This window comes from Lichenostomus cassidix, chromosome 10, assembly GCF_008360975.1.
Source record: "Lichenostomus cassidix isolate B80296 chromosome 10, HeHo_3.0, whole genome shotgun sequence".
Lineage (NCBI taxonomy): Eukaryota > Metazoa > Chordata > Aves > Passeriformes > Meliphagidae > Lichenostomus > Lichenostomus cassidix.
The window spans coordinates 12,581,075-12,607,673 of record NC_139491.1 but is presented as its reverse complement, the minus strand read 5'-3'; the positions used below and the strand labels follow the sequence as shown (position 1 = coordinate 12,607,673).

Sequence of the window (26,599 nt, the reverse complement as noted above, 5' to 3'; positions counted from 1 at the left end):
GCAGGAATTACTCATCTCTTGATTATTCCCCTTTTTTATTTGAAACTGAGTCTGCTGATGTTTTCTTACATCAAACCTTGTTAACTGTAAACAGTCTGTGTGTACTGTTGAGACTTTGGGCTACACCTTGTGGAAATACAATTTGGAATCTGATTTTAGCTGAGTGTTCTTAACTCTTTAGAGGTTGTGTAGAACTCCTCTAAATGTACTTACGACAAATCCACTTTTTAGTATTCAAGCAAGAAGTTTGAGGATGTTGAAAGACCTTAAAAATATCTTCCAAATCATCTCACAAAAGGGTATCCTGGAAAGGATCTGCTTTACCTGCATGGAGCCCTGGGTTCCATTTTCAGAAGGCTGACATCAATATACAAACTACATCCCCCCTTCCCTCAGTTATTTTTTCCCTAAGCAAAGCTGAAAACTCCAACCTGTGTAATCAGAAACACTTGTAACCAAAATCAATGACAAACATGTTGCATTACACATTGGTTTTTTGATGTGTGTGTGTATATACCTACCTAATTTATTGCTTTTTCTATGACTCTGACATATCAAGTCTTACACTTACAAAACAGCCAGATGTCAGACAGTGCAAATCATACTTTAATATATTATAAAGCTATATAGTAAGCCCACTCCATAGGCTTTGCATGCACATAAAACCAATAGTTACATAAATAATATCAAATGACAAAACTAGAAAGCAGTTTCTGCATACTTTATTTTACAATTCCTCACTAAATATATTTACAGGACACAGAGTTTGCTTTAGTGCAATACATAGTAATGTTGCATAAGTACAAACTGTTGAACTTTTCTAAAAAAAATTAAAGAAATAAAGCACTTAACTGATGTTACAGCTAAGTATGTAAAGCAACGTTAATAACTCTGAGTGAAAATGCTAACAGCATCTTTTCTTCTCATAAACAATTTCTAGAAACAACCCACAAACTGGCATTACAGATTCCAAACTACTACCCCTTGTACAGTACCATATCATTTAAAAAATCACTTTTTAAAAGCACATATACTGTACTGTCCAGCAACCTGTTTCTACAGATACTGACTTACTCTTTTAATACAAATATGATATTACCGTGGCAGTTTTGAAGAACAAAGTTATCTCAAGATATCAAACATCAGTAACAAACTCTGATAAGCACAGCTTCTTGAGAACCTGCTTTAACAGCATTTCTTCACAGTGATATTTATGAAAGGTTGGAAAAAGAGATTAGCATAAAATATTTCCATCCTTTTTCAGTTTTTATGCAAAAATCATTACTTTATATTGGTAATTATAAAATTACAAACACTTTCTATAAGTAACTGCATCTGTAGTAATGATAGAAAAAGTCATCAGTAAGACACCTAAAATGAGGCTTGCATAACATGAGAGTTTGAAGAAACCTAGGTACCACCTCATTTTTAAAATAAGAATTAAGGGATGTAACTTAATTTAGAATAAGCAACACAGTTTAACAGAGATAACCTATTATCAATTAAAAAAGCTACTTATTTATTAATAAATGTTAAAAAATAATGGAATTGTGATGAGGTGAAATCAACATTTAAAAAGATATGATGAAACATTTACTCTTAATCTTAGTTTTGGCACTTCATTGGAACAATTACTTTACCAAAGACCAAAATATGTATAAAAGATATACAGCTCCTTGACATACCTTGCAAATATAGTACATAAGTACTGGCAAACACTGAAACATAGTTAAACATTCCCACAGATTTGCACATGCATGCACTAGTCAGACAACAGCGTTGTATTTATGTTCTCGGCGGTGACAATCTTGCATTACTTGGGTATTTTAGGTTGTTTCTTCAGCAGATCTTGTTTCTGTTTTAAGTCTTACAAATTCTTTAGCAACTTCATCGTTGTTCCTCTGAGAAAGTATTCTAAGGATGGTTAAGCCAGTCTCGTCGACAGAGATGTTCCTCAGCAGGGGGTACCAGGAGGCACAGCTGCCTCTCTCGGCGATGCTCTGCAGCTGGATCACTGTCATCCCGATAATGCGATCTTCCCGGGCAAAGCAGTAATCTTTCACTGAGAGGTGAAGTTCGTAGGCTCCTGGCTTATCTTCGTTACTCAGCAGGCTGTGTGGATTAACAATATGAATTTAGAACAAGGAGGTTCAGTTTAATTCCCCCAAGGAATTAATTCACTCTAGAAATCTTGGAAAAATTAAAGTGAGAGTGGTAGTTAAAGTTCCGTTTTGTGGCAACAGAGTATTCAGTTTTAAACTTTCTAGACAGTTAACCCTCCAGATGCTCCTGCTGAGGAGCCTCTGTTCTCATCAGCCTGAACAGAAACAGACTTTCCTCAATAGCTGAAATAGGCAGTTACCTTTCCCTAGAAAGTACATAAAACGTTCAACTAACTCCCCTACTGTCAGCACCATGACTTGAAGTCAACTTCAAAAAATAAGGAAAATCCCTGGCAGCAGGCATCAAAAGCAGCTTTGTGGTGAGACAGAGACAGTGAACTCATTTCAAGTCAGGGTTGGAGGGTAAGGGGAGAAAAGTAAATTGGTCTCAGAAAAGGGAGGAGAAGTACTAAATTTAAAACTCTCTACACATTTAGATATCTCTACAGTCATGAAGGCCCTAGAAGATATCTAGAAATAATAGTTAATGCTTCAGTACAAATAACTACCTAGGCCAATAGATTCCTACAGATATTAATAGCTATTCCTCTGTTGGGAAATGAATTGTACATTTTAACTAGGTTTTTGAAGACTGGAAGCCATTAACTGCTATTCATCTTCCTATTAAACAAAGTTACAAATTAGTAAATAATTTTGAAATGCTGTCTGTATCTATGTACAGCAGTCTTAGGATGGCTTTTTTTGTTATTAATGGTTTAATGGCAAAAATATTTTAAGAAAATTGTCAAAAAAGAGGCAATTTCTAGACATAAATGACTTACAATTGGAAAGTTTCATTGTATTTTGGTGACCAGGTGTTGCTCTTTGTCTTGGTTCCATGCTTTCTCTTCTTGTCACTTAGTTTAGGACCTAACATGCAAACTTCCACAAAGGGCCGGAACATAGCTGTTGTTTGCCAGTTCAGGTTATTGATTGCTACAACTGCAAAGAGATAAAAGAAATAAGGTTAAATAAAATTCTGTTGGAAGAGTTCCAATTAATTACCCTTTATGATTTAGTATAGGCAGTAAAAGGCGACCTGAGAGCTCTCCTATAGGATCTCACTACCTGGTAAGCCTAGGAAGAGCTTTGCCCCTTCCCTGCCAAGTAAAGATGTCTGATTACTTCTGGGTTCAAAAGTATCAAATATAAACATGTTTTACAAATCCTTTACATTTATAGCTTATTTTTGCCTGCTACCTTCACTGTAATTAAAAAAATCAGCTTATACTAATCTGAAAGATCCTGTGTTTCTGAAATTCAGGTTGTGCAGAACAAAGGCATTTTGTTAAAAATGCAACTTCTTAAGACTTGGTGCAGTCATTCACCACCCAGCTTTGCTGTAGCTTTTTAAAAATTGAATTGTATACAAGCAATTGAAGCATAATTTGACACATTTTAGTTTATAGCTCCATAACTTAATATAATAACTTTAAATTATCTACACAGAGAAGCATAGACAGTACTTTCCTGTGTAATCTGAACTTCTGCTGATGTTGAGCAAGGAAAAAGTACACTCCTAATCACCTGAAGTGTACTCATAGCTTCATAACTACTGTAATACTTAATATTTGTTACTTTATTTATTGGTATGTTTTAGTCTAGGATGTGGTGCTTGTAGGTTTGGTCCTTTGCTGCTTTCTTTTTAAAGCTGGCTCTTTGAAACTTACCTTTGACAGTGACTTTGTGCTCACCAGTTCCAGGATGGGTAGAGAGGTCCACCTGTACAGATATCTCACCCACTGAATTATTAGCAGTTTGACCTGAAAAAAGAATTATTGGTTAGCACCCTTGGCTTCTCAATGCATCAAGAGAAATAGAAAGTGAAAAGTGAGTGGTATTTTCTGTCAGAAACACTTAGAAATTTCTGATGTGTTTCACATTAAAGTCGCAATCAGTTACAGATTCATAAATGATTTTGCAACAAAAGTACCAGGCAATTGCAAATATCTATGCAAAGTGCCTCAGCGAAACAAAAAATCCCATTCATCTGGACTTTCCATTCTGGCTGTCCTTAGGTGTGTTTCATATCCTGAAATGCAAAAGTTGGTGGTTTTGTCAAACTCTGTTTGCATGTACACCCCAAAAATCTTATTGTGAAGTGTGAAGGTTTTGTTTCATCAAACTCTGAAGTTCTGCACTAGCACAGACAGAGAAGGATTAAAAAAAAAGAAGGTTGGGGGATGGCAGAGGAACCAGGAATGTGATTTTTAAAGCTTTTGCTTTTAAATTACCAGTGGAGGTTGTAAATCAATTTGCAAAGAGTGATTCTTTAAAAAGACTCTCTGTATGTATTGAAAAGTTTCTCAGTATATCAGATTATAACAATACAATGTAAACAAAACTGATATGTTTACTTGCTCTCTGCTTGGATGACTGTGAATCCTGAATTCTGTGAACTGCACTTGCTCCCCAGTGTAATCTCTGTGAACCACGTACTGAAGTGAATTGCTACCCCTTTGGCTTGGAATTATTGTGAAACTTGTTTTGAAATACAGTCAGCAGTGTGTTAGCAAAAATGCAAAGTGTCAATATCTTACTGTATTTATAGCTGCTACTTCTGAATTGCAGGGTACCTCTACAAATTTTGCTGTTAGATGTATTTTAGTATCCATCAGAGGTTGGGACCACTACTGACATGTAAATAAACAATTTATTAGACATTGTTACTTAGTTTTGGTGTCAGTAATTAAGCTTCCTGTATTTGGATAATTATTTAAAGCTGTGCTTTATGGAATTTCTAAGCTGGTGAATTATTCTATGTCTTGCTCACGATGAATAATACGTTATTTCTTAAAACAAGTTGTATAAAAAGGTAGGAAAAAAAATGAACCAGAAAAGCTAAATAATAAGAATAATAGAATGGCTGTATTTATAAGCATAGACCAAAGTATCATCTGACTTTAGTAAAATCAGCTTTTACTTGGAAAAGGAAGGGAAATTCTCTTTTGATCAAGGTCATGAAGTTAAAGCTGATTTTCTTTTCTCTTGCAAACACGGTGTCATTAGGCCATGTATCAGTGAGTAGCAGGTTTTTAATGGAGTTACATTTAACCCAAGGTGCTGACTTGGGCGCAAAGGCTTCCCTTATATTTATGTGGATTACTTGGATTAAATGCAGACAGTGCCTATAATTCAGAAAGTGGCTTGCCCAGGGTAGAACTCCAATACTATATATAATATATTTTTATATATAGGGTATTCTCATTGGCTTTGTGATACTGTAAAGTAAATCAAAGAGAGTAGACACTGGAGGTCCTAGAGCATTAATTTGTCTCGTTCTTTCATATTGTGAAATACCACCTTTTCAAGCTGTTCCACAATACAGGGAATTCAGCCTCAACACAGGTACTTTCTGTGGCTATAAGCCTCCTTATGAATGATGCTTTTGATTCCATCTATAGCCTTCCTTCAGCTCTTAAGTTTGAGTTGAACATACTATAACTGTGTTCTGACTAAAAAGTTTTCAATGCCAAGCTAGACAGGAGAAGAGAACCAGGAATTTTCAACACCTGAATCTTAGGGACACTGCATGGGCAGGATAAACTGAATGTACTGAGAGAGAGAATGAGTTGTTCTTGAAATCTCTTCCAGTCACAACTAATAAATCACCCCGACTGCAGTGGAAGATGAGTTAAACTGATCCTGAATATCACTGAAAATATCAACTACTTGTTTTAGCCTCTAGCTTAAAAAAACCCCAACCAAACCCCCAGGAATATTTTAAAAGAAGACAATTAGCATTTTCATTAGATAGCCTTGAGAGCAGCCTGAGGGTGATGGTAATAGTGGAGAGTGCCATGTTAACCTCCAATAATGACTGGTAGGACTTCACCAAGACAAAAATCTGTGAACCTGTAAGATTAGACTTGATCTGTTTCTCCAACTTTTTTATTAATTTATGCAAAATATATTCTTGCAAAGGTCTCCTAATTGGTATCTCTTTCCTTTTCCTAGTAGCCCATAATTTACAACAGTGCTCCAAGCAGTACTGCAAGGATATAGTGGGATTAGGTTTGTAGGTACAGTGCTGCTTGATATGGTTATAAAGAAATCTGCGACAAACATCACCCAGTTTTATACTGAAAGCAGTTGACATTAAAATGACCCTACATTCAGTATTGCTGAGAAAATCTCCTTTGCAAAACATCTCAGCCAACAGAGACAATTTCTAGTGGAGTCTAGAATATAAGTTGGTTTCTTTTAGTGATCACCCCATCTATCTTTCTCTCTGACCTGCTGAACAAACTAGAGATACAATTCTAGGACATTTAGTATTTGCTTATAGCATCTCTTGTTGACATTCCAGAACTATGGTACTTCATTTTAAAATCTGATCTATTTCTGCTGTTTTGTTTTCTTTTTTGCTACCACTTTTTGCACAGTCACAGCAGGAATTAGTGATTCTGATTGCACTACAGAAAGGTCCATTTATCCTACTACATTTAATAAGCCAATTTAGCTGACAATAAATATCTATCTGTGCACTGCAGAGGATGATTGCACTTTTCTTTCTTTAGTACTGTAATGTAACTAATTCGAAGGTTCACAAACTTATAAATGATTCTGCCTTATGTTTGAAAACCTTATGGATGTTTAACATTACTGCTTGCCCTCTAATATCTGCTTTACATTTTATTTGTTAGTATATTTATATGATGCAAAATACAGCATCCTCTTACTGGTGGGTCTTAAAGCAATCACATGCATTTAAAGCACAATCATTCTTTTGCAGCAAGCAAACTGTAAAGGAGAAAAAATATCTCCTCTGGCCAAAGGTGCTTTCGCCTCAGGGACCAGAAAGACCTAGAAGTCAGGCTTTTATTCTTCCTTATTTAGCAGCTGGAATGTTATCAATTTGACAGCTGTTATAACACTAATGATTTTGACAGAAGACAGACATTTTGGACTAAGGACCAAGTCAAACGTTTTTTAGCCATGATAGTCATAATCACTACATTTGCACAGAGAAACTCCCCTACCTCCTATTCCTTAATAGGTGCCTCTGGAAAAGGTGAACTTGTGCACTCTGACAGAGAAAACAGCAGAATACGCAAATTGTAAAATAAGTCATGTATATTTTGTAAAAACAAAACAGTGGCTTCCTATATTTTTTTAGGATAATATTCCTGCTAAATGCAAGAGACTCCCACTGAATCAGTCTGTGATTGTGCACAAATGTATGTTACTGTGGAGGGATTCCTTTGTCTTGCTTAAACTTGTAGCAGCAACAGGTTTTCAAATGAGGAGGGCTTTGGAAATTAACTTCTAGGTTTGCATCAAAAAAGAGCCCAGCAGAAATAAATGGAATTCACAGAAAATGAGCTAGCATGAAATTTAAGAATGTGGTAACTTGCAGTATTTTTGCCCCAAAGTAGCCAAAGACAAGAAGCAAGACTGAAATTTGTATGACTGTATCAAAAGTTTCTAGATCTGTGGAGGTTTACATATATGTTTCTCTCTCTCTTTTTTCCTTTACTCTGCCTCTAAGGGTTCAGGATTTCAAGATCTTCTTTACCTCTCTGAAGATCAGAAACCCAGTTCAAAAGAAAATCAACTAACTGCAAACTAATACTCATGCATAACATGATTTTATTACCCAAGACTTAGAAAGCTCACTGAACACTGGGAGCCAGGCCATGAGACCAGCTGAGCTGGCACTGTTGCCTGTGGTAAGCCTGACCTATCCTATTTGCCTCACTGGCTTTTTCAGCATAAAGCTGCTCATTTAAGTACTGGACCTGTCCTTTGGCTTTATTTTCTAAATAGGACATAAGAATGAAAAAATTAAACAAATATTCAAGATTTCATAGTTTCCAATGTTCTAGGAGTTACACAAGCTATGAAATCAGCACTTTAATACAGACAAGCATCTGTCATCTTTTGATTGATGATGCCAATAAAATATATATATTTGTCTGATATTCAGCTGCTAATTTATTAGCAGATAAAGTATCAGGGTGACTCATAGAGTTATTTTTCACAGGATCCTGAGAGTCTGATTTGGAGGAAAACTTTGAGTGCTTTTTTAAACATTTTAATTTAATCCAAAGATAAGTTAAAGCTGAATTTCTAAGAGATGGATGTAGCAAGCTCGATGTTCTCTTCTGCATGTGTGTTAGAGAAAAAGCAGGAGAAAAAACTGATTTTTATCATGATAACTACACTGACTACAACATGTGCTTTGCTTCAACAAGTTGCTATATAAGGTTGATAATTGTTTGTTTTAGGGGATTCTGAGAACCCAGTTCAGGTACTTGAAGGCTGACTTCAGAAACCGTTTATTCACCATGCTGTCATAAAAAGATTTGAAAAGATTTAGCAGGTTTGAATTTGACTAGAAAATGTAAATCGTTTGTCTAAAGGATCACTTGGTGTGATGGAATTAAGATTGACAGGAGATTTGGCAGCATCTGTAAGCCTCTCCACAATTGTACAAAGCCACACTACCAAAGTATATTTTCTCCTATTGGAATTTTTGTGGTGTCAGGCAGGTATATGAGGCACTCAGAGAGCATAACATAAAAGCAGAATGTTGAAGTGTGAGTAGGAAGTACTGGTTTGAGTGGAATTCCCAGCTAAGGCTTTCCCTTCTTCTCTGCCTGGGGAAAGCTGTGCTCCTCACACTGAGGGCTGCAATTGCTCAGCTCCTTGTGACCCCCAGAGCTGCAGCTGCTGCTCTGCCCATGTGGTAATGAAAACCTGGAGGAGCCAGCTTTGATCTGGGAGGTGTGCAACCAACTGGCATCATGTATCCCTCTGTGTGTGTATGTATCTATTTTTATACACACACACACATATATATATATCTGTGTATGTACTCTGTCCAGCATTTTACCCAGACAACACCCAGGCCTCTCAGGTTAAGAGGTTTATATATGTATTGAATGCTCTGCTTCTAGTAGGAAGTTATTTTTTTAAAATTGATGTCACATACTGATGGCTACCTGTAGCTTGTGCTTATTTTCTTGAAGACTTAGAGGAAACTAATATGCAACTTGTTTCTAATTTAGGTGCTTTACTGTTTCATTTAAGGAACAACCAGACATTTTCTAATTTAAGTGAATGTTTGTAAAGACCTTCTGCTTTACCAGCAGTCTGGTTTTATCTGTGTGAACTTTAAAAATAATTATTGTTCTGCCACTATTCTGAATGCATTTACTTTGCTATCAGCATATGCTGGAATACTGTTATTAGTTGTAGTTCTGCAAGATTCTCCATTGTTCTTATCTTTCCTTTTTGCTGCTTGCAATAGTGTGCTGATTTCTGTGCTTGTAATGCAGGTCTGTTTTTTTTCTTTCATGAAATAAGGTTGTGTAACACATGATTCTGACCTCAATTTAAACTACAGTGGATGAAGCAGGGATTATTTCTTGAGTTAAATTCTGTCTGAAGTATAGGGTATGAGAGAACTGGAAATGCTCTGTAGGACTTAAATTTCCTGATAGAATACAGGTATAGCTTTCAAAATTTGACAGTTAATAACACAATGGTTTTGACAAACAAAAGAAGAAAAGGTCTTTCTTTTTCACCTATAAGAGCAGCTAAACAATTTAAGCAATTACTATTTTCTGTAGTCTGATGTCATCTATCTGCTAGCCTATAGTTAATATTGGATTATTATTTTAATGTCATTCCATACACTTTTGAAATATTGAGGTTCTGCTTTGTCTTGTACAATTCCAGGTTGCACAGGAGTACAGAGCTGAATTTTGGCTTGGCAGTTGCAAAGAATTTGTCTTAATTTTTGATTGTGTAACTCCTTCCCTGTATTGGAAACCTCACAAGACAAGGATGGAGCTACTGTTAGAGATAAGCATATTTACCTAATGAGAATGAGTATTATATTTTTTGTTTTCAGATACATCATCCCTTTTTAGCTTTCAATGATCTGGCATAAGAATGAAGAAATCTGATAGAGACGAGCTGAAGCAAAGCCTTTTCTGCAGCCTTGTAAACACACAGGTATGAATTGCAGCATGAGCTCTGTGTTGGGAGATGAGTATTGATTTTTCTGCTTAAGTAATACAAAATATTTTAAGTCAAGCTAAAAAATGCATTGCAGAGTCTTGCCATTATGTATTACTGTTGTGTACCTTACAATAACAGCAGCATTCTCTAATGACATTTGTAAACTGGAGCTGCTGTAAATTTGTAAGAAAAAATTTTTCTCCATGTCCAGTAAGTAACCATATTAGATGCAACAGTGGTGTTTACTTTGAAGAAATTAGTGGTAATAAATAAGAGCTAATTCAGGAAACTCTGTTTTTACACGGCTTTATACAAACCATGTTTATACATGGTTTTTTATGTAGTTTGTGAAAGCTAAAATAATATTTGTTCAAATGTTATTAGTGTTGATGCTAAACAAATGTAAATATTCATGGCACAGGCTATAGTTTATGAAATTACTGAAGATTTAAGGCAATTGCTAAACTAATGCACAGCCATTTCATTTTGATATACTTTGAGTAGTTTAAAAGGTGAAGGTACAACTTAATAAAAAGGTGACTGCTTCTCTCTTTTTATTTTTTTTTTTTAATGACTTTAGAGAAGTTTCACCAGTACTGGTCTCAGCACTGACTAAGGGTAAGTCAAGTGTGCCATACAGTAGGAAAGCTCATGCAATAGGCCAACAGAAGTGTAGTAAGAGCTTGTCCTTTGGCTTTCATAGTTTTGTCTTGATTGTGAAAATGTGGTTGAGTCTAGCTCAAGTTCAGTTAAAGTTATCTTGTCCTGTCTGACCTGAAATGAGTCCATTTTGTCTAGATGTATTGTCAATGTATAAAACATATAATCACTTGCAGACACCTTGGAGCTTTCCCTGAAATTCTGGGCTGGATGCTTGGCTGCCTTAACCAGCCATGGCTGTTCCATACAGCACTGAACCCCCAAATTCTGTAACTGAGCTGGGTTTTGTGCTGCTATTTTACAACTCATTCATGCTTGGCACAAGTGGAGTGAGCACAAGCAATTGCTGGGTTACAAAAGATTTTGGAAACAGTACATAGTGTAATCTAAACGTATGCAAGAACTTTATACTATAGTTGAATTTAGAGGAAAAAGGCCACCTGCTTTTACAGCATGAGTTAATGTTTATTAGTGCACAAATGAAGTGACCATTTACAGGTGACAGAAGTCCAGAGTAAACCAAATCAATCTGAGATCTGGACCTCAGGTGATCTGCTTGGTAATGGAGCACTGAGGGTACACAAGTCTCCTTTGGCTGTGTTTTATATGCTCCTTGCAGAGGAATCAATGACCACCTCTTGTGTTAAACACTGGTCACTCAGGCTTTGGAATGCAGTTCTGATCACCTAAACTGCCTTCAGCTTTTGCAAAATCCTCTAGGTCTACAATGTCTAAAAGACATTGGTCTTTTTTAGACACTCCAAAAGTGACCTGCTCCATGGAATGACTCTGATAGCACTTGTGTATGGTTGAATAAGAGAACTGATCCAGAAGAATGTGCTTACAACAGGCACTGCAGAGTCAGCTCAACACCTTCTGGGTAATATTAAATGTGAAATTCAGGTAGGTGGAACTAAATTTCATTACCACTTTATAATTCATTCTATGTATTTCCATGCAAGTTTTCCCAAACAGTACTGATAATTTATTTGCAAAAGAGGATGCTGCTCTGCATGTTTTACATTTGTGGATGGGGATTATGATAGGACAAGTGCTTAGCAGGCTTTGCTTATTTTTCTGGACATGTTTATACTAAGGGACAATCACAGATTATATCCCCTTTACTATCCTATTGATACCAATGTTAAAATCTCTGATGATCAGAGTTCCCACAGTATTTAATTTCCAAACAAACACGTTAGAAGTGTGTGGCAGGTCTGGGATAACAGAATAGAAACCTCTCCCTCCTCTTCCATGAGGCAGAAAGGCAGGTATTAAATATGCTAGAAGATGATAGAATTGAAGATGTGTTACTGAGAAAGCTAATCTGATACCTGTATTGTCTGTATGAACTTTATTTATTAGACATTTTTCTTTTATCCTTAATTTTTCATAGTGTGGTTACAGATTTGTGTTTGCAACACTGAATGAGCATTAAATTTACAACTTTCATCAGCACAGAATCATTACAGTTGGAAAAGGCCTTCAGCCATGAAAAATCATTATATGGAGAAAAATAAATAAAAAAAAGCAGTTACTGAAAAAGTTACTGCCAGATTGTGCTCAGCATTGTCATTTACTTATTCTAACACTTGTCTGTTTTGAAAAGTCTTGAGAGTCTATAGTAGAGCTTTGAAAAGAAAAAATCATCAGAGTAAGATTACAGCAGTTAATTTCGTTATTCCTGTTTATGTGATAATTTGCTTTTGAAGCATATGTCTATAGCAATGTAGTTTCATGATGCATTTGAAAAAGGCAGTAGAAATTGAGCTTTCAAGTATTTATTGTGGTGAAACCACCACAGGAAAAACTATGAATCCCTGAGTCATAGTTAGGAATGGTTTTGTTACTATTATCTTATGCAAATTGCGTTGTTTGGCAGATCTTTAGGAATGTGTGGACACAAAGGCTGGGAAACAAAACTCTGGTTCAAGCAGTCATCCTTCTTTAGAAATGGTGCAAATCATATTCTTGGACAATTTGGGTATTCCTACTGAACGTGGTTCTGCATGAACACAAATACAGAAGTGTCAATAGCATGCACTTTCACAGAGCCATTATCAGAGAATCAGAGAAATGTTAAAGTTGGGGGAGACCTCCAAGACCATAAAGCCCAACCTTCTTTCTGTTTGTGTGTAAAGGTGTGTAAAGTTAACTCCCCCTTCTCACACCAATCAAACAAATTTTTTGCTCTTCAATTCCCTAGAAAAACAGAAGCTTAATCATGGTGAGTGAGAAACTATTTTAACCCTTGGTTAAAAGTAAGCCTGATATGTTGTCTGATTCCTGTAGTCATTACAGGGAAACCAAGCATCCACTAGTATCTATAGTTATTATTTTATATGCTTTCTTTATATTTACAATATTCTTTTTTTCCCCCATTCCTTTGAGCTTAATTATGTCCAACTGTCTATTGATTATGGATTGGCAATGTGAAAAGATTTGGGCAATATCAAGTGAATTGTATTCCACGGAAAGCTGCTGATTTGCAAACAGGGTAATTTTAACTAAAAGCTAATGATACAGTTATAGCTGTGAGGCTGGAGATCATAATAGATGAGGAATTAATTCTTTTAAATGAGGTATTAAAGGATAATGAAAAGTTATGAGTCATTTTTCCTTAACTTTCATTCCCAGTGGCTACATTTCTGACAATACTGGTGTGCAAATATAGGCATGGTAATGTGTACACAGAAATGAACACAGACCTCAGGCTGAAACCATGATGAAAATCAGAAAACTCAATTTTGTGGCTCAGGATTTAGAAAAGATCACTACTTATGGCTACAACCTAGATATTTTTTTTCTCCTGAAGTTACAATGGAAGTACACATTAAAGAAAAGCAAAATACACATAAAAGTAAGTAACGATTTTCTGCCTGAATCTATATTGCTAATTTTTTTTTGAGAGGCAGAAAAAAGACTTAATTCCCTACATATTAGAGTTTTATAGCTATTTTCCCATTTGTAATAGATGAGTTATTAACAGAGATCCTCAGTTTTAATATGGAAACAGCTTAGCAAATCACTTCTTGCAAATAATCTTGGGGCAAACTGCAAAACTCATGTTTTGTGCTTTTTATACTGTGAGTAACATATTGTACTTCAGAAGTAAAAGCAATTATTTCTGGCTTTACTGTCCAACTAAAACTTTCTAATTTTTATGAACTGGAGCAGGGTAATTCATTTTATCAGCAAATTGTATTCTATCCCAAAGCCATAAAGTGGCAGACAGGTTGTTTTTACAAATGCTCATTACATTCAAAAGGAATCTAGTAAAGATTTCTCTATGCAAAAAATTTGCAGTTTCTAGAATGAAGAAAACAATATAATGTGTGTGCAGTGCTCCTACAACCAGCCTTGGTGTTCAGTGTTCACCTAGAGCTTGGGGACTGTTCTTCCTGTGAAGTCACACATCACTAAAGGAACTGTCCTCAGAAAAGCTCCAACAATTGACAGCAGCATTAGAGAAGGGATAACATCAATAACATCACACAGGCAAATGTGTTAATAAACTATAAAACACCACAGGGTGTAGAGAATGTAATTTGCAATCAATAATTTAAAACATTTTAAATATAATTTGATGTACTTCTCTGTCCCTTACAGATCACTTACTTTGAGAAGTCTGTGTGGCTATGAACTTCTTTATCAAGGCGTCAGTAGTTTGGGTGTAAAGGCTGAGAGCGTATTTGAGGGACTGCAGGTCTGGGCTCTTTTCCAGGAAATTCTTTTTCAGTCCACTTCCTCCAGCATGGAAGTATTGCTAAAATGAAAAACAAATATGGCTGTTCACAGAGGAAAATTATCTGAGAAAGGCCTCAGTTACAGACATGCAACTTTAGGTAAAATTCTTAAATGAATATTTAGGAAGTAGCAACAGGCATGTGTAGATTGATGATTATAGCATTTGAGAGAACTGTCATAATATCTAATACAAAGCTGATTTCCAAGAGTACAAAAACCTAAGCATTAGGGGAAGAAAACGTTAACAAAATTTTCATTTCGTCTTCATGATCTGAAGTATTCATTTGCCAAAACTGGACACATATTTGCAGCATTCTTTTAGGTTGCAGAGAGTGGAATCAGTTTTAGTTCCTAATCTAAAATACACCAACACAACCAACATCACAAACCCCTCTCAAACGAAGGCAGGGTTTACAAGCACAGGTAAAGAATATATTCCTTTTTAGGAAATAGGGAATTTAGTTAAAATTTTTAGAGAGAATACCCTTGAGTGTGAAGTTTTGGAGTGGCAGTGTGAGAGGATGACTTCTGTTCTACTGGCACAGCTAGATGTGGAAAAACGAGTATGTTTACCAGTTTGATGCCATGCTGACTATGTAAAGTATCTCTCTCTATATCTAAATGTATTCTACTATGTTTTCAATCCCAAAGCTGAGTTCAGAAAAACTAGGGGACAGATTCTTCCCTTCTGCCTCACACAATGAAGAATTTTTCCTGAAGTTTTACACAAGAGAGTGTTTGATAAATTAATACACTTTGGCTACAATGAAAAGATAAATGTGCTACATACCTCTATTTTGTTCAAACACCTTGGAGAGCATTTTGCAACCCACATTACAGGTCTAGGTCTCAAGATCAATAAAGCTCCCATTAACGGGTAATTAGTAAAAACAAACAATGTTTTTCAGGAACACACTGTGGCTAGTTGATGACATGTGATATTGGTCCTCTCTGTACAAGGAGTGCTGGGGACTGTCAGTATAATCTCCTCTCCCTGCCTTTTCGGAGTGTTGCCAAAGGAATAAATGCATTCCAATTCCCATCCATACATATCCACCAAATGCTGTATATCCCAAGCTTATCTGGAAAGCTCAGAACTACAGTCCACACTTGCCCTTTGCATTTAATGTACACATTTTACCTTCAAGTTCTCAAGATTTTGCAGGAGATGAAACATAGATGTTTCATAACAGTTATAATTTACATTCCTGTGTTGCAGGCTACTGTCTGTTACAGGGAAAAAATATCTATAGGAATGAAACATGGGATTTGAAGTCATCAGGCTGCAAAATTTTATATTGTTTTAATACTATGGGGGAAGTTAGTGTCAGTTTAAAAGTTTCTGACTAAACCACCCCTATCTTATCATCATTACATACTTACATGAAATGTGTAACTTTCCAAGCATATTATTTCATACTATATGTTCCAAAGTAATCTCTTGTCTTAATTGCTTAAGAGTTTAGTCATGATTTCACTAAGGATGATAATCAATTTATAAGCAAGTGTTAAAATCTGTTAATATTTCCTGCTGTTGTGACAATTATTATGATTTTTTTTAAAGTTGTGTCTCCCAATAAAATGTTATCTGCAGCAGCAGCTACAACTGGCTGCAAGCTCCCTGAGAGGTAACAGCCAGACAAAGAAACAAGAACACCTGACCCCTGTTTTCTTCAGTTTGTTGGGTTTTTTTTGTTGTTTTTCCTATAGATGGTAAATTTTGCAAGCACAATCAGCAATGGGAACATATTATTACTGTATGGAGCCAACTATAGAAAAACAATGAGTAAAGAGGGTTTTACAGATTCAGCTGGGTCAGTATTACCCTGTTCCTCAGAGATGGAAACCTTAAAGTAATTCACCTGGTACTCTTGCTCCTCTCTGAGGGCTTTCAGGGATTGTAGGTGACACAAGAGGTTTGAAAGCCACACTGACAAGTGAAAGGGGCAGATGTCAAGTATATGGAAATCACTGCTTGGAGCCAGTGCAGTCTCACCCAAAACCTGACAAATGCCACACAAGCCCTTTTGGCTATTGGTTTCTCTTTGTTGAGTCTCTGGGTGTACAGCAAACTAGGACAGTATTATCAATGAATGTTGTCTCTGGGCTGACACAATGAAGCAGCAGAGAAGTCAGTTTGACATTACTGAGGGCAGAAAGCAACTTCTCCTGACTGCAAATTGCAAATAAAGCTAAAAAATATTAAATGATATATACATTGCTATGGTTCTTTTTACATAAGACAAAGGATGACTTACTGTATATATTTAAGATTAAAAAATATTCCTTTACTTTATATTCTTCAAAGGATTAATAACACCATCCACTATTAAATCATAATTGTTTCTCAGTGAATTAAATGAAAATAAAATAAAAAAGACTGCAAGTACAGAGATACTCCTCCCTGCAAAAGCTTTCCTTACCATAATCAGCTACCCAATTTCTGGACACTCATCCCAGGCCATTTTTACTATTCTCCTATTATTTGGGCAGCCTGTTTTTTGCTTTTAAGCAAACTATATTTACTTAGCATTACCAAAAAAATTCCATATTTTGATCATTCAACTTATGAACTACATTCCTAAAGAAACATAGCAGTCTTTTTCTCTCGAGTTAACTCACAAAGTTTGCCTTTTTTCACTTTCTACCAGTATAAGCCCAACTTCTGCATGAACAAGGTTATTTGTTAAGTATTTTGGAAAGAAATGATTTTGCCATGTCAGGTTCTAAGTACAGTAGACAGTTATAATGCATACAGTCATTGCTGTATGATGTGAAAATAGGTTTCTCAGAAAGCATTCTTTACCTCAGTTTATGAATGTTATGAATTAACAATTATAAATTAGCACACATAAGGATGCAGAATTAACAAAGGATTTTCCCTATTTAATATTTTTCCTCCAAATCTACCCTTGTTTTTAGTAAAATGGTCAATACCTATCATAGCCTCTGTAAGGGCTTAAAAGCACTGGAAATTTAGGCAAGGTTAGAGTTTACATTTCTCCCAACTTTTATGTGTTTAAAACAAATTATTTGAAAGGAAAACAATTAGCTTCACACACTCAACTGAGGACTTCACATGGCTTAGCTTGGGAGCATACAGTACTTCAACAATTTGTTCCATTTCTGTTTCCACAACATTACTAATCCTCAATTATTTTTATTTCTGAAAGAAATTCCGATTCCAGAACAAATACAAAATATGGCAATTGGGAGGCCCTTCTCTGTTAATTTTTGCTTGCCATGGAGACTGTTTTATTGCAAAACACTTGATTATAAGTATTTCCTCTTACTTATATCTTCAATTTTGTACTTAAGTAGCTGCCTCCTTTCCTTCCTGATGTGCTGTCTCTTCTCAGCAGACACCAAAATATGCTGTTATTCTAGAAACCGATTGCTTTTAAGTTATTTACACCAAGTAACGATCCAAGCCAATGTGAAAAAGACTGATAAGTAAATTAAATAATATGCCTTAATGACTTCTTTTGACTTCAAAAACCAAATCCATGAAGACTGTATGCCTCTAGTTTTTTACCTAAAAACCAATCCATCCATTCTTGGGCACTCCAGCACAGAGCAGAAAAAACACATAAAGCTGTACCTTTATAGTAACTAGTGCCACATCCATTATTGCACACTGCCTCAGGGTCAGGCTTTTGGCTTCCTCTCGGATCACATGGTCCTGCAAAGCAAGAGGAGACTGCAGTTGGTTTTCAAAGGGAGACAATATTGTGAATATCTGTTCTCGGAAAAGCAAACAAACAAATCCGCCAAATGCCCCCCAAGGACTATGATTAACAGGGATTAATTCAACTTCAGAATCCTTTTACAACAAATTATAACCTAGAGCAATCATGTTGTTGCTTGAAAACGTAGACTGTAGAGAACCAGATCCACTGTTTAATACTGAACATTGCTTCTTTTCCTAGGATGCATTATTTCTGTTTCGGGGGATGGGGAAAAGGTTAAAATTTAACTTAAAATAATTATATTAGATGATTTAGAAGTAATTAATGTTATTAATAAACCTGACAGTTTACCAGATATTAGTTAATGCCCCATGTTTAAAAAAAAGGGGCGATCCTACTACAGCATGTTAGATTCATAAAGTGACCACACTCCTGCTAAATCTTAATAAGCAGTCAGTGATTTCCTCAGGTAATATTTTAACTCCTCTAGCAAACTAACCACTCATTCATAGAGGCCCCAGATATCACATTTCTGTACAAATCTGAAATCCTAATGGCACAATTGACTGGCAAACAAGTGACATCAGTGTCAAACATCTCTGCTGTCCATCAAGTGGACTCCAGCACTGAAGTGCTGAAGACTTTACTGCAGAGGTACATACTATGTTTCAATGCACACCATAAATAGTAAACAGAAAGAAAATTACTGGACTTCTTCCTTAGAGTTTTTTCAAAACTGGTTACAGAAGCAAAGATACCTTTAATTTTTGGTGATGTTTAATGCTCAGAAGGCCTAATTGTGCAATATGGGAATGATGGCTTCTTGACCCCAAGTAGTGATCACTTACCATATAAGCACAGAATCTTTTATTCATAATTTTATTAATAATTTGATGGAACTGTAAAATAATTATTCACTTCTGAGTAGTTACTGCCATATTCAATCTTATTATACTATATAAGAACAAGAATGAGGCATGAGGTTTGGCCTCACAGTCACCAATATTTCATCTATTTTTTTTGTTAGCGCAAGCATTTCACAGCTTCATCTGGCTTCATTACCTTGAGTTTTGACAGTTGTCCAAGATCTTTGGCTGCACTGAATATCATCTGGGGCCCCTGTAATCACATTGAATATTAAGGAAACAGACACAGGACAGCATGTTTGCTTTTTATGTCAACACAACCTTATTTTCTGCTAGGACATTGGCAAAAGTCACCTTTTGCAAAGCTAAATAAAAGTTTCAGTTGCACAAGAGACACATTTTCATTCAGTTGATAAGGCCAAGTAGTTGAATGCCTGCAGCAAGATTCCCTCCAGCATCCTCTAGCTGATACAAATATTGCACATTCTGCTGAGAGTGGTTTTGTGCTCTCCTTTCTGCTATCTCATTTTGTGTGTAATACTCAAAGCTAAGGCTGTGATTTTTCTCAGTGTGTGTCAGTGAGATGTTTGTCCATAACTGCAGCTCTCAGGTGCTGTGCTAAAATGAACAATCATAGTGGGAAGTGAGCAGCCCTGAGGATCCTGCAAAAGCCTGTGTAGAGGAAAACCTCAGCTGAGTAAAACACAGCACAAGGGTCACCTGTGAGCCAGAGCACTTTCTTAAAGAAGAGATACTGAAGTGTTATGAAGGCAAAGCAATATTTTACAATAGCCAAATCCTGGCATGACACCAAGGCCAATGCCCACACATTTGTCTCAGACAATCCTACTGTAATTCCATGCTCACATCTTTTATCACAATTACTCCAAGCAACATAATTACCAGTGCAGTTACATGGCAGTTGAGCAAGACATGGTGCTGATTATCTGGATTTGAGGAAAAGAATGTTCATGCAGCTTACATGGGACTAATTTTTCATTAGTTTTTCTGTTCCAAAGAGTTTCAGTTTCCAGAACTAATTTTGCTTCTTACACGCTTCAATTGAAGAAGATGTAATATAGACCTTACACCTCAAATCTTCATTATTTTTAGTAGTGAGAATTATGACACACACATATATATGTGTGTGTGTGTGTGTGTGTGTGTGTATAAAACCCTATTTCTGAATGCCTGTTCCTCTCGCCCTCTAACAGAGAAATATTCAGGGCTAGAAAAGGGAACCATCTTTCAGTATCCTACTTTTCAGTGATTTTTTAAAATTATGTGTTCATTAGTAAACAGAAGTAGCAAAATAAATGGAAGCAGCTCATGATGCCTGCCAGTGACACTTTATATAGAGGCTACCACTAGGAAAACTCACCTCTGAACACACTGTCTTATGAATCAGTGTAACAACTGATCCTGCATAAAGCTAATAAATGCTCTTAACACATGATGGAAAGTGCATTTACCATTAATGCTGCTTATGTATTTGCAGATAAAATTTCCACCAAAAAGTTTGAAAAGCAAATGAAAGATGTCAGAAATATAAATTTGAAACAGTCACTTATTGAAAGATAGGTTGTTTCTAATTATGCATGGTAAACAAGGCCATGACAGTAAATATGAACAAAATCAGTGACTGGAGTCCTGGCTAAGATCAGCTCTAGCCTAGAATTTTTAATACTTCAGGTAATTGCATTATTATCTTAGCACCATTTTAAATGTTCTATTAGATTTTCTCCTACCTGTCCAGCAATATTCTTTCATGTATCTTCAATATATTATAATATGATTTAATGCTATGCCTTTAACTTATGGATCCTGACTAACAGATTTCTAGCAGCTGAACTTATACCATAGGATGTATAACAGCAAAGCTGCCCAAAGGCACATTGTAGCAACACGACGATTAGCTTGTCATAAGATGGTCAATTTATTTTAGACAAGATTGAAAACAAGAAGAATTAACAGTTAGATTGTCCTAGTCCCTTAAAAATAAAAAAAAAAAAAAAAAGCAAAAAAAGCAATTATCAAAAGGCCTCCAAGCCAGGCTGTCTTTGTTGATCCTTTGACAGAATCAGATTGCCCTGTTGCCCTCAGCTCAGTCACTAGAGTTCACATCAGGCCATGCCCCACAAGACTCTCCTGGGCTGCAGCACCACTTTGTGTAAGTACAGCTCTGTTCCCTCTCCTCAGCAGGCTGTAAATGCAGTTCTGCCCAAAGAGGACCTCCTGTCAAGTCTGCTATTAAAATACCCCAAATCTTTACAGCTATATTTGGCTTAAGCTTCCTGATGTTAATTAAGTGCTGCCTCAAGATGAGGAATGGCACAGCAGGCAGGGCTGGAGGAAGGGATGGGGTATCCCTGGCTTTCTCACACCTGCAGAAATGGAAGTGATTGAATTTCTGATGCAACTGGGAAGGGCAAGGAACACTCCTTGTGTTACTCTGCCCAGTGAAGCCAAGAGAAATCAGATTCAAAACCCCTTGTATAAGAGCAAACTCCAAAGCCAGTGATCCAGCTTCTTTCACATGACTGCATTCATAAAAACTGCTCTGAGCTGGGGCAGGCAGTAAATGAAGGAGCAAAGTCTCCCTCACCAGCCAAGAGCAAGGTGGCTGCATGACTCTGAAACACCAGAGAGCAACACACTGCCTACAATCAGGTGTTATTCCTTCTGCTCAAGGTACAGAACAGGATAGTGTCAGACCCCTTGGCAAACACCTGATCAAGCACATTATTACAATCCTTGAATTACTTAATTATGAGAATTACTCCTGGAACACTTACGGTTTGGTCTGTCAGTGGTGGAAGCACAATTTGCTTTTCTATTTTGTTTAAGACTAACTTCCAGAGCTCTTTCAAAACCCGCTTCAGAACTGTCTTCTCACAGATTTTTGCAGAGACACTTAAACTGGAATAAAACAAAACACAAACCAATCACCAAAACTAGCATTAAGGCTTCAGAGGTGCTCTATCACTATATGCTCAGATTAATGGCCAATAAAGTTTATCTTTTCTCTACTAATAAAAATTTCTCAGTACCTATGTTATTTTGCAATATTATCAGTAAATGTTTTTGATAAAATACTTGCAGATTACAAACTCATTTAAATCTCCTCTATCTAATTTAATGCTTAGTATATCACTGATGCATATTTATTGAAAATGCAAAGTCATGATGAGTTGTAAAGTTTGATGGATGATACAATTTAGCACTCCCACACCCCTAAATTAAGGCTTTAGTATATAATTTGTTTATGTCTTAAAAATAAAGAGCAAATGTCTCCCTTGTTTTGTATTTCTACTGAGATGGAGAACTGGTTGCTGACAGCTAATGCAAATTTGCAACTTCTGCTTGGCAGCATTTATTTCTATATACTGACATGTCTGTGCAATCTTGCTATCTATTACTTACAGTAAAATTAAATTTTTGGAGCAACTTTTCCATCTTCACTTTGAAAATTTCTGGCTGGGGAAAACCCACAAAAGGAACCAAAAGGGTGTGTAACTTGTCTCTGTGTGATGGAGACCTCAAGTACAGGGTCAGTGCCAGGCTGCCTGTCCTCACAGTCACTGCCAACAACAGGCCTCTTGGGTTTCACAAGTACCAATGACCAAGGCCATCAATGTGCTTACAGATGTGCCTGTGCTGCACATGGCCTTCACAACTTGTCACTGCTGGATGAAGGGAAACTAAGTTACCCTTACTTTCAGAGGCCAGAATGAGTTTGCAGGATCCTCTCAAAACTTAGCATTTTACCAAATGGAAAAAAAAAAAAAAAATCAAGCTGCTGTTTAGATGGTAACCAGGTTTTGGTGACACAGAAATGCATATTATTAAGCAGTGGGACATTGGGTATAAGCCTAGAACAAATGCCAGACAATTTCAGAATGGGAATTTACTTTTGCTCTTTTCCTCAGCACAATGTTCATAACACAGCACATGGAGGAGAGAACCATGCACCAGTTCCTTTTCAGTGTCTCAAAAAATGACAAGACATGGAAAGACAAGTCTGTAGCTTATGTAAAAATTGCTCAGTGTAAGTAAACAGGTTAAGCATGGGATTCTGCACACCTGTGGATACTACAAGTATTAAAAATACTAGAGAGTGCTTCTAGGTATGAACAATGCTCCAGACGAAAACCCATTGTGCCTGACTGCAGCATCCAGTTCCCAGTCTGCCACACAAAGCTTTCTGCCTGCCACACTTACGTTTTGTCCAGGGAATCCATGAGAGGCCGAAGCACAATCTCAGCATCAATGGCTGCACTGTTCTTATTGGCTGCTGCATTCCCATTTCCTCTCATTTGATTCAGTTCATTGCTCATTTGTCTTACACAATCTTCAATAACAAATTGGAAACTATAGGATGAAAACAAAGGAGAATGAAAGAATTCTGGGAGAGAAAACAGTAATGATGATTTTGCACCAGGTTTTTCAACAATGCAATGATGTAATGTTCACAACTGAAGATACTGTGGTGTTACATTCTGAAAATAACTTCTACTGAAGATGATAGCTCATGTCAGTAATTCATGCAGTGTTTTGATCTTTTCCCTGCCTTGTTTCCATTCTACCACACTTTTCATACCCTTGTAGGTACGCCAAATATTTATTTCCTGAAAGTAACTGATGTATTAGAATCTAAAGGTTAGATGTAATTGACTACCAGCTAGGAACAACTTCGCAAGATTTTATTTTTGGTGTGAAAGGACAATGTGAACAGGTGACAAGAAATAATTTTTCTCTTAATTGTTAATATGAACCAAGCTTTGATATTCTTCTTGGCAAAAACTCAAATATTCCCACAGATTTTGCCTTGTTTGGCTCAATTTGACTTCTTCCAAATTTCACACAGTCAGTGCAACTACAGAGAGTTAAAACATATGGACTGCTTAAAATATCTTTTTGCAAAAGAACCTTGCTTAGAAGTACTCAGATTCTTCCTCCTGGGAGGAATCTTTTTCACTTCAAGGTGAACACATTCTTGCTCCTCGAGTTTGTACCTGCACAGCTTTTCTGAAAACTGTTCTGTTTCCTAACTGATGTGGTTGAGTGTCTGACAGTCTCACAGTGCTATTGATGTGACAGTCTTTGGACAATATATTGACAAAATGCAGAACAGCAGTTAATCAGTCACCAGTTCAGAGGAAGAAAGAGTCTCTGCACACATGGTAATTTGATTTATGGATCGATTTATGATGGATCAAAATGGTTTAGGATTAGTTTATGAACAGAAATGCAAAACAGAGGCCAAAAATATACCAGGCCTGTTAAGGTGAAAAGATAAATGGCAAAGATTAACTCAAGGAAAGTGAAAGAGAATTTACTGTGAGAGAAAAGAAACATAATTAGGCAGTAAGTTGTTCCAGTGACATGGCTAATTGGAAAAAGAGAACACAAACCTCCATGTGAAAACACTGGAAAAATCAGAAACTTTTCCAAATACACTTGGAAGTACACTTACCTAGACACTTTAAGCCCTAGATAAAATCAACATGAGGCAGCTAGTGAAACTGCTCATGGAAATTCTTGGGACCAGTCCCTCCAACAAAAGGCAAAATAATGCATTGCCTTTCTTGACATTAGCCATCTTTCTAACATTGTTAACCTCACAGACCCAAGCAGTAAATTGCCCCATGAGGAATGTTCTAGCTATCTGGAGCATATCCTGGATTGAGCTATTCTGGGTTTGCTTTTGCAGAAACCTAGTTGGCTCATTCAGAAAGAAGCCCTGGAAAGAATTAATATTCATGCACTGTCAATGATCCGAGAGGCAGAGCCTGGGAGCAAAAGTACAGCAAGACAATACAGCAAACTAAGCACACTCAGAAAAAAGCAGTCTGTCCACCCAGACTGCCCATGGATGGATTAAATAAGCAACTACAGACTTTGCTTAATGAGCACCACTACAGCACTAATCTTTCTTAGATTTCTTTCTAATTTGAAGCAGAAGTAACTTGCTGCTTCCTATACCACAGGCACTGCTGGCACAGCACCATACTCATTCAGGACTGCAGTGTGCACTCTGATTAATGAAAGGTTTTGAGAGTAAGGCTCAGTAGACAATTTTTGCAGAGCCACAGGCAAGCAAATGACCCAAGAAGGCCACTGACAATGACCACTCAAAGCAGGCTAAACTCAGGCAGACATCCCTAGTTGAAGCAGGCTGCTTGGAAAAAGCTGTCAGTCTCAGGAGGTAACATAAACATGGTCAGAGAGGAAAGTTTAACATAGCATCAGGCAAGAAGAAAACAGCAATTTTGCTTCCCAAAAAGCAGAACAAAAGCCATCAGCCTCACCTCTGTAACACGTTCATGCCCACAGGCGATGTTCAGTTGTCTTTACAGCGAGGTTACTGTTATTTGTTTCAGAGTCTAAACACATACACAGACACAATGCACACCACTCCATCAGGGCAGAAGCAAGCCATGCCTCAGGACATCCAAATAACCACTCAGACTTCATCAACGAGGTAGGTTTTTGAGCAGGAATATTTCTCTAAGGTTTGAAGTAAATGGGTTTGTTACCTTGCAGCATACGTTACACTGAGTTCATCCAATACATTGCTAAGTTTCACCTGAAGTTCTTTTAGAAGAACACTAGCTTCAGGATCCAACTGCAAAGAGATAAATAACATCATATTTTATTTATACACTAAGTTTCTGGGTTTTCCATCACAATCAATGAATTAGGAATTATGTGCAAATACACTGCAGTATGGAAAACCAGATGTGGAAACACCGGTCGCAACACAGAATTGCTTTAGTAGGCCTAGAGATACAATTACCATTAAAAAAAAGAAAGGAAAAATCTTTGATTGCAGTAGTGAATATTTATATTGTTAGAAGTCAAAACTGTGCCATTAAAAAAAGGACTTTCTGTGGGATTGCAGAAACTGTGTTGGCAGTCACAAGGAGAGAAATACCATTATCAGGTCAGTGGTATTCAACAAGGCACACTAAGAGAAGGATGCATAAGAAGGTAGTGATTGTGTAAATAGTAATGCAGACGCCTTTATATTTTTATTATTTCTGTACATTTCACCATTGTTGGTATTTTGTTTTGTGAGTTGCATTGAAGTTGTTTCCATATTTCCTATGTTTCCATAATGCAGTGTAAAATTAGAACAGCCAGCACTGAAATAAAAGGCTACAAGACTATCCATGCCAATTCTACTGATAGAGTATGTGGAAAGGGAATCTACCAGGTTTCAGTACTGCTGTTTCTAAAAGCCATTAAGGCATACATAATTCAAGCACAGAGCAACACATTCTGATGCTCTGATGCAGGTTTACTAAACATAGGAAAAAATTTAATGCAGGGAAAAAATATATTTTGCACTTACAGGGACGAGGATCCATGCATAGATATCAAAAAGGTACCCTGTTGATATTGATCAGCAGCTTGTTTATTTGCTATGAATTCTTTTCCAAATAAAAAAAATAATTTTTTTATCTCCCTAGCATTTTAGCATAAAGACAGTTACACCCAT

The 26,599-nt window shown here is 36.6% G+C and overlaps 1 protein-coding gene across 4 annotated transcripts in view; it reads right to left on the bottom strand.

Moving 5' to 3' along the window:
• Window positions 1-706: 706 nt before the first annotated feature.
• UNC13C (unc-13 homolog C) overlaps window positions 707-26,599 on the bottom strand; it is a 138,591-nt gene continuing 112,698 nt past the window's right edge. For all 4 annotated transcript variants that reach the window (XM_085070669.1, XM_085070670.1, XM_085070671.1 and 1 more), the window contains 9 exons: window positions 25,635-25,723; window positions 23,317-23,466; window positions 21,891-22,014; window positions 19,292-19,348; window positions 18,142-18,222; window positions 14,412-14,559; window positions 3,833-3,925; window positions 2,945-3,104; window positions 707-2,112 (listed from right to left, as the gene is read on the bottom strand). In XM_085070669.1, coding sequence (XP_084926795.1) covers window positions 1,827-2,112; window positions 2,945-3,104; window positions 3,833-3,925; window positions 14,412-14,559; window positions 18,142-18,222; window positions 19,292-19,348; window positions 21,891-22,014; window positions 23,317-23,466; window positions 25,635-25,723 — 1,188 coding nt within the window. In that variant the 3' untranslated portion in view covers window positions 707-1,826. The remainder of the gene's footprint in view (window positions 2,113-2,944; window positions 3,105-3,832; window positions 3,926-14,411; window positions 14,560-18,141; window positions 18,223-19,291; window positions 19,349-21,890; window positions 22,015-23,316; window positions 23,467-25,634; window positions 25,724-26,599) is intronic.